Here is a 9481-nt window from a genome sequence, read left to right as displayed (position 1 = left end):
TCTCCTGCTCATTGTTGCTATTTTCTTACAAGATTTCCAGAAAAAAACATATTGCTTGATCAAAAATTAGAAGTATTTTTGTGAATCCCGACATCAATATCCAGATGTTATGTCAATATCCAACAGAGATGTGTGAAAATTATACTCGGTATTCAATTTTTGCCTCTCTTCAAAACAACATTCTCACACTGACAGTTGCAGTGATGATGACGACAATGATATCTGCATGTGTTATCCAGTGTTATCCAGTATTAATCAGTATTAGTCAGTATTAATCATGAAGTGTTGTTTTTTAAGATGTATATACAATATGGCTCAGAACCTTTATCAAACTAACAAAGCAAAACAACAAAACAAGTGTAGTGTGGTGGTTTTTCTTATGTGGAGCAGGCAAAATATCATCTGAAAATAGATTCTGAGATGCTCCAGAAAATACTGAAACACATTTTTGTCTCTGTCGCTCACCCCCAGGCAAAGAAAAGGCTCAAATGGACGATATTTGAGACAAAAAGACGATTTTAAATAGATTTCAGCTCAAATAAGCGTCTTAAGAGTGGCAGGAAAAGCTCCACACGACTGTTTTTGTGTCATTAAAAGTATGACATAATTGTGCTTTATTGGGGATCCTCAACCCTGACATTTACAGGGTGATTTCATTTTAGCACAATGTCTGGGTTGTTAAAATATCATCTGAATATTGGTGTCAAAATAAATAAATACAGTCATCGCTCAACATCAGGCAAAGAACTTTACAAAACAACCAAACAAAAAAGCATATTTAGTGTTCTTTATTTGGAGCAGACCAAAACCAACAGGATTCAGTGGATAACAGTTGATTAAACAGATTTCAGCTCAAATGACATCGTTTCATGTCCAGAATAACCTGATTTCACTCCTCAGTCTCACAGTCGTAACACACAGTCCGTGCCTGGATACGGCGGCAGATTCAGCACATATTTCCTCTCCAAACCCGGCGGGACGAAGCGACCTCCCAGAAAGTGGTAGCGCCCCCTGAACATCTTGGCGGACTTCTTCGGCGCTGTGAGAGAAATCAACGTGTCGGGCTGGAGTCCGTCCACGCTGCCCTGCTCCACGTCCCATCCTGCAGAAGACACGACACGAATCACACGTTTGTCTTTGGATCCGAAACAGAAACGACAAGACATCTGCATGGGTGAAATATGGACTCGAATTCAGCAGAAGGAGCTTGACATTAGGGCTGAAACAAGCGAGTCATTGTTATCCGGACTATACAAACACAGACAAAAGCAGGAATTACACAATTATACTGCATCACGTTAGCTTCATCTGGGGCAAGTTTAGTGCAAATCTCATATTCATATTCACAGGTCTTGACTAATAATAGATTCATTGAGAGAATAATCACCAGAAAAATCTATTAGTAAAATAATTATTAGTTGCAGTTTTATTTTTATTATTTTTCCCCTCCATTCCTTATTAGGAAATGAGAGGTTTTGTCTATAGGAGTTTTTGTTAATAAGAGTTCTTCTATTAAGAGTGTTTTTTTTTTAGGGAGTGTCTGCAGAGCCGCGGCGCGCAGCCGAAACTGCCATGTTTTTTTGTGCCGGCTATTTGACCGCATTTTAGCGCCGTTTTAGACCGCGCCGGGTTAAGGTTAGGGTTAGGATTAAGGTTAAAGGTTAAGGTTAGGGTTAGGATTAGGGTTAAAGGTTAAGGTTAAGGTTAAGGTTAGGGTTAGGGTTAGGGTTAAGGTTAAAGGTTAAGGTTAGGGTTAAGGTTAAAGGTTAAGGTTAAGGTTAGGGTTAGGGTTAGGGTTAAGGTTAAAGGTTAAGGTTAGGATTAGGATTAGGGTTAAAGGTTAAGGTTAAGGTTAGGGTTAGGGTTAAGGTTAAAGGTTAAGGTTAAGGTTAAGGTTAGGGTTAGGGTTAGGGTTAAGGTTAAAGGTTAAGGTTAGGATTAGGGTTAGGGTTAAGGTTAAGGTTAAGGTTAGGGTTAGGGTTAGGGTCCCTGAAACTGCGCGGCCATTTGACCGCGCCGCGGCTCTCCAGCCACGGCCTTTTTTTAAACTTCCTATAAGTTATCTGTCCTTTTCCTCTGTATCTACCTGCGTTGCAACAATGAAATTTCCCCATGTGTGGACAATAAAGGATTATCTTATCTTATTATCTTATCTTAACTAAATGTATTTTGTATTTGTGACGTTTCAGTGTATTTCTGTTTTCAATGTAAGGAGAGGCTTTATTTGTAGTGCACAATTTGTCAGAACAGAACATTTACAGAACAATTTCTGTAAATGATGAAAAAACTGAAATGAAACGAGACAAAAATCCTTGAAAACAAGTCCAGAAACCTCGTCCAACAACTTCCTGTGATAATAATCGACTTTATTTCCCAGGGGGAGATTTGTTCTGGAGAAGATGGCAAGAAGTTCAGCAAACACTGAAGCAAACACCACTACAGTAAAACGAGAAACAAAACTCAAATCGAATGGCCTCGTGTCTGAAGCATTTTCAGCGCTGTAAAGAAAGCAACGACTCAATGACATCGTGTTCCCAAGACCTATCCATGAGTCGTGTTCATAAATGTAACTGTCAAAGCTGTTTGGATGATACAAACGGAATTAAATGTCAAAAGTGTCAAAAATCATATACTACTTGATACTAAAGCTAGTATCGATATCAGGGAGTCATTTGAGGGGGAAAAATTCACACAAACAAGGCAAAATGTTATATTCCTGAAGTTTTAGACTGATTTTGAGATTAATCAGAACTAGAATAAGACAACAGGGTAACATAAAGAAACAAGCAGAAAAATACACCCCGTCTATAAAAAAAGAGAGTGTTTTTAACTCAATATTGTGGCATCGAAATCAGCATTGAACATCGAGCCATTTCTTTAGTATCAAAATCAAGTTTGAAATGTTTCAATGGTGACTACACCACTACACAACTTTAGATCTTTACAAATTGAGTCTGTAAATCAATAAATCAAAAGGATAAGTCAAGATTTGTGTTTTGTGTTGACATTATTAATGTGAAAACCTTAATATAGTTGAAACAAGAATGACATTTACAGCTGTGACACAAGTTTTCAAAGTTCTTAACAAAACATTAAGTAAAAACTAAGAATATTGGATGAAATAAGTTTTAAAATATCACAAATAAGTGTTTTTTTCCTTGTTTGTTTTGTTTAAATGAATAGTGAGGGGACAAAAGAGTAAATACAAACTTAAAAAAGGCTTCAAATAGGACTGGATCGCTGACATGAACCACAAAGTGAATGACAGCTCCCTGGACGGCGTTTAATCTGTCATTTGTGGCGTGCACTGACCGGACGGGATGTCGATGCTGGCGATGGGGACCGTGCTCTTCTTCAGCGTGTCTAAAATTGTCCCAAAAGGCTCCCGTACGGCGCCTTTGAAGCTGAAGCCGAAAATGGCATCGATCACCAGGTTGTAGGCCTCGTCTACCACTGCGGCCTGAGCGCGACAAAGAAAACGTGTTATTTCGACCAAACAAAGCGCACAATACGAACACTTTATCAGTGAATAACAAACATCCTAGTTGGGCAGTTTGCACATTCATATTTGATAAATTTTGGCTTGTCGTTTTATTGTTTTCGCCGCGAGACAGACAATTTGGCAAAACAAAAACGAGTCGGAAGTTAATTTGTGCTTAATATTCTGTGATTCATTGTTTTAAATCCACTGCAGAACGAGCACAACCAAATAATTTAGGATAAAAAGTGGTGCAATTGGTTTTGTTATTTTGGATTTTAATGTTTCTGTAGTTGACTGGAGCAATAGTTTTTAAATTTGAATAATTGCACAGCCCTATGACGCAGTCGTTTGATTCTTAAATTAGTTTTCGTCTGTTTAAACACACTTTCCTACTGGAGGGGTCGCACTCGCTCGTTTCCATAGAGATGCTATTGCCGTGGCTTGAATGTTGCGCAGTACGGCATTAAACCTCTTGCGTTTATTCGTTTCCAGTTACTTTAATTGCTCAAAATAAACAAGAAACTCTGCGTTTTTACTGTGAGTGAGGGCTACCTGCTTGTTTCCACGGAGTTGGGCATGTTTAACGTTATACTGTGGTAAAAAATGAGGCAACGTGACGACATCTCCATGGAGACCGTCCACCAGCATCTTTAAATAATCACAAATCATGTATAAAGCCATTGTTTGTGAGGCAGCTTTGGTCCATTGTTGTCTATCGTTTGTATTAATGGATCTCAAACGTCCGTTAAACATGAATAAATGATGTTGAGAGTCGATGCGGAGCTGTGGCTGCAGTAAAAGGATCATTATTTATGTTTGACAGTGACGTTCCAGTGCAGTCAGACCTCAGGCATCTGCGAGAGGAAGGGAATCTCCATCTTCTCACACTGCGTGGTCAAACCCTGGAACAGAGGCTTGTTCGGTCTCTTCGGGTACAACACCGTCGGCTCGTAACCCTGACGACAAAAGACAGACGCAACGCTTTATCGCACTTTGTTATCGCAATCGAGCCGCCTTCGTACGGAAAAGAGCTGGAGCTGAAAACACAACAAACACAACAAACACAACAAACACAACAGAGCAGCGTGGCGGCCGAGTGGAAACACCCACCAGGCTCCACGTGTCCACGACAGTTTCCTGCATGTCTTTCCCTTTCTCATCCCTATTTCACGCTGCACTGTCCGGTCTAGTGAAGCCAGCTGACCAAATGAAATGAAATGAAATAAATAAAACACAACAAATGGCACGAAATGACACAACAACAGCAGAAAATAATCAGGCAATCTTATAAGATGAGCACTACTGTAACTTCTACTATAACCTCTACTATAACTTCTACTATAACGTCTACTATAACTTCTACTATAACCTCTACTATAACCTCTACTATAACTTCTACTATAACTTCTACTATAACTTCTACTATAACTTCTACTATAACCTCCACTATAACCTCCACTATAACCTCCACTATAACTTCTACTATAACTTCTACTATAACTTCTACTATAACTTCTACCATAACTTCTACTATAACTTCTACTATAACTTCTACTATAACTTCTACTATAACTTCTACTATAACTTCTACTATAACCTCCACTATAACCTCTACTATAACTTCTACTATAACATCTACTATAACCTCCACTATAACTTCAACTATAACTTCAACTACACTGCAAAAATGTAATATCGATCCTGAACTTCATTTCAACTTTAACAACTTCGACTTTAGAGCCGTTTTGACCAGGCAAGATTTAATTTCTTATGTGACATAGACATTTTCACTGGTTTCAAGACAATTTAGCTTAAAATAAGAAAATAAATGTGCCTCAAGTTTGGCTTAAAATGAGAAGAGATATACTGAAATAATAACAAAACAACAACAAACAAACAAAGGACACAGAAGTGGACGCAGCGAGAGAGAAAAGGGTAAAGAAAAACAGAAGCAATGCAACAACAAAGCGACGTCCCGTTAAGGTCAACTTAAAGTCACTTACAAACAGTTTAAGGTGTCGAGCGCAGACCAGACCGTCTCCTCCGTTGTTGCCTGGGCCACAGATCACCAGCAGCGAGGGTCTGGACTTCAGCAGCGACGACAGCGGGTAGGCCTGGGAAAAGTGTGCACGAAACAAGCAAAGAATTATGATGAGTGGAAACAAAGTCAAAAATATGAAACAAAACCATCATTTTTTTAATTTACCCACAGATTTATGTTATATTTAATCTTCATTTCTCTTTGTAATTGCAGTGACTCTTTTTACAGATGAAAAATAGCCTTCATTCTACTGTGATGTCAAGTGCTCATCAACTAAACCAGTAATATTTAAACTACACTTGCCATTTAGTATAAAACGGATTCATTATAGAGATGTCTTTAAAATAGTACAAAGAAAGATGAGCAAAATTTGACTGAGGAGAGGTTTTCCAGAGCCAGTCGGAAAAAACGTGTCCGTGGATGTTAATGGCAGCTGTGAATAATCAGATTATCCTGCATCGGTAATCCGATTAGACATACACAGTTAATGTATGGGGAGACTAAGGGCTGTGTTTAATACAGCGAGTCACTCTCCAAGGAAAAACTATTATTATTTAGTTTGAAAATGGTAGAAGCTGTCATTATTTATCATCATTTATTTTTCAAATTTATTTATTTTTTATTAATTAATTAATTTAGTCAGTCCAGCTCTTTCTCCAGTCCTGGTTCTTGTTTTATTTGTACATGTTTAAAAAAATTTAAACTGAGCTATTAAAAAATAATTATTAACTAGTCAATTACTCTCTAAAATGTGCAGCTGATTTTGAAGGTGCTCAAAGAATCTGAGAAAAAACAACATTCAAATTGTCAGCAAATGCAAATCTTAAATTAAATATTGGGACATGAACAAAGAAAATAGTTGTGGTTTAAAGTTAATTTTACATGTGTAGATTCCAATGTAAAATTGGCTGAAAGTCAGACTTTCTTTATTATTAATTCAGTTATTGGAGCTGCAACAACAGTACAATGCACAGGAGTTTATGCAAAAACAACTATGTATACAGAAAAGTGTGTATTTATATGTTAAAAAATATATATAAATACATAAAGCAGCTTAAAACGCCCAAAATATTTAGCTAAATGGACTAAACCACCGCGGGGCTGGGCTAAAGGGCTGTATGACTTCCCTCTTGTCTGGATGTGTCTGGGTTAATCCCTGCAGTGATGGACTCACCATGGTGACTGCAGTGGCACAGCTCAGTCCTGCCAGCTCCATCAGCTGATCCACACTGAAGCCAAACTCAGAGAAGAGCTCCTCGTCGATGTGCTGGGCCTCCTCCTGCCTGAGAGAGAGGGCAAACACACATCAGGCTGAAGGGGGGAAAGAGTCCATAGTTCTGTGTAATAAAGTAAACCATGTCTCGCTCCAGTGTGTGTGTATGCAGCTCTCTGGGTCAAAACGAGATTGCAGTTTTCTGTCTGTATCCAATTATAAAGCATTTTATTGTCTTTAAAGTTTCAATCACATCTTATTTGTAAAGCACAATTCATATCACTGTAATTCAAAGTGTTTTACAAACATAAGAAAAATTAAAATCACAATATAATATACATCATAATAAAAAATAGAATAATAGATCATAAATAGTAACATTAAACTGTATTTAAAATTGTAAAATTCATATAAAATTAGAGCCATTTTTGTTTTTAAGACGGGAAAAATCAGGTACTAATTAAGCCTTTAAGAAACAATACTTTTTACCGTTTACTGTCGAGGGCCGGACTAGCATATTTACTTTAGTCCAAAATGACCTGTTTTGACCTGATCTCTGTTATTACTGGCTCTATATATTTCATAAAATAATAAAGCAACAATATGGTATTCTCTTCTTTCTAAAACAGTCCCTTTGCCTTCCTTCATCACATTCTGTTAAAATGTTTGTCCCTTGTGTTACAAGATTAAATTACATGACTGAAAGATTTTAGCAACAAAGACTCAACAAAGACTCTTCTAGTGGTTTTGCTTTATAAACCATAACCGCACACTCATGTCTTTGTCCTCACCAAACCTTCTTCTTACCCGAGATACTTGATGCTCTGAGCCATTGTGGACACGGGTCTGCTGCTGGGACAGTCTTTTCTGTGCGAGTTAGAGGCTGAGGACAGAGGACATGTCCCGGGCTGAGACAGGACAGAAGAAGCCCGGGAAGACACCAGGAAACCGATCCCAAACAAGGCACGAACACTCAACATCCAGGAGGTTCACAGCCTTAAAGCAAGAGACAAACATAGAAGCAGTGGTGGAACAAGTACTTCAGTTTGTTACTTCAGTGAAAGTACAAATGCATACTAAAATTAAAAGTATTTCACACAGATTTCATAAATGTTAAAGTGTTCAAATGAATGATTTTGATACAGAATTGTGCTCATCTTTGGTCAATAGAAAAGATTCAAATCGATTTATTAATGTTTATAGTGAATTGTATGAATATCATTTTGTTTGCTCAAAGTTGGGACTTAAATTCAAACCTTTACGCAGAATATCAACATAAACATGCAAAAGATTATTCCTCAAACCACATGGAAAGTGCCACCTACTGTTCAGTCCAGATGAAAAATTAAGTGGAGTAAAAAGTACAGATATTTATTTGCTCTTAAATGTAGTGACATAAAAGTATCCACTGTAAAAATGACTTTTACTAGAGTGCTTTTACTTGTGTACATGGTTTCTTTTCTACTTGGTCAAATTTATGTCATGTCCATCCATCCATCCATCTTCTACCGCTTGTTTCCTTTCGGGGTCACGGGTGACTGGAGCCTATCCCAGTGACTTCGGGCCTTAGGCGGGGTACACCCTGGACAGTGGCCAACTCGTCGCAGGGCCAACTCTCACATTCATTCACTAGGGTCAATTTAGTCACCAATTTTTCCTAAGACATGCATGTCTTTGGACGGTGGGAGGAGCCGGAGAACCCGGAGAGAACCCACGGTAACACGGGGAGAACATGCAGACTCCACGCAGAGAGATTATGTGATGTTGGTCATGTCATAAAATGTAAAAAAGCAGGGAAAATTCTTCAAATGTAATATTAACTACTTAATGCCACTTAATTTAATTACATCTGTTGGTGCAAAGAAACAACTGAGCCCCAGAAAATTAAAACAGTTTACATGATATTTCTAAATACTGATAACTCCAGAAATCAGAAAACCATCAGACTTCATTGTGTGCGTGTAAACATGAAAATCACAGGGTTTGGTTTTGCTCTTTACATGAAAAACATTTATTATTTCAGTAATGTTCATTTGAGTCATCTGATCGTCTGCATTTCAGAGCATGGCATTGTAATTTACCCACGGGCTATTTCCACTATTTCAATGCATTTACGTTGACAAATTTAAGTTTTTTACATTGATTTTAAATATTATTTTGTCACTGCAATCAAAATCTATGTCCTAGCAATGTCCTGCAAACATGGGGGCAACCAAATCTGCAATGTTCGCCATGAGTACGAAATAAAGCTTTGTAAAGTGTAACAATGCAGTTTTGCTACATTTAAGATTGTAAACAAACACTTTAAAACCTGTAAAACTACGATAATAAACGCGAAATGCAACTTACTGCTCGTTGTTGACATTTACTTCCGGGTTTGAAAAAAACAACACGGGGTTTCAAATTAAGAGTCTCCAGCGTGTTACTATTTCTTCAACATTTTCTGTCTCAATCACAGACAGTCTCTATTGTTGTGTAGTATTGTATTTTAGACCTATATGTATTTACTTATTGAATATAAATATACTTATTAAGTTATTATTTTAATACTTAAAAAAAGTCTCCATCGGCTCGTTTCTAAATCAAACCAGATTATATTTACAGATTTATGACGCAAAAAATCACACAAAATTATTTGCAGAATATTATTGCAACATTAGATATATTTTTGCCTGAAGAGTGGGTCCAGCTCGACTCAGACGGTCCCTCTTCTGCCTGAAGAGTGGGTCCAGCTCCAGTCTCCTTG

At 37.6% G+C, this 9481-nt stretch overlaps 1 protein-coding gene across 1 annotated transcript; it reads right to left on the bottom strand.

The window, feature by feature from the left end:
- Nucleotides 1–796: 796 nt before the first annotated feature.
- On the bottom strand, nt 797–9107 carry naxe (NAD(P)HX epimerase). The gene is made up of 7 exons (XM_072448132.1): nt 9085–9107; nt 7543–7731; nt 6697–6805; nt 5485–5595; nt 4327–4437; nt 3313–3460; nt 797–1102 (listed from the first exon to the last, which is right to left on the bottom strand). Exons 2-7 carry the CDS (start codon nt 7713–7715, stop codon nt 903–905), a joined length of 852 nt encoding a protein of 283 aa, XP_072304233.1. The 5' UTR covers nt 7716–7731; nt 9085–9107; the 3' UTR covers nt 797–902.
- Nucleotides 9108–9481: the final 374 nt, after the last annotated feature.

The sequence above is a fragment of the Eucyclogobius newberryi genome, unplaced genomic scaffold (assembly GCF_026437365.1).
Source record: "Eucyclogobius newberryi isolate DKJ021-1_F unplaced genomic scaffold, fEucNew1.0.hap1 SCAF_16, whole genome shotgun sequence".
Classification (NCBI taxonomy): Eukaryota; Metazoa; Chordata; class Actinopteri; order Gobiiformes; family Gobiidae; genus Eucyclogobius; species Eucyclogobius newberryi.
Note: the sequence above shows the minus strand (reverse complement) of the source record. Positions and strands in the feature narration are given on the sequence as shown.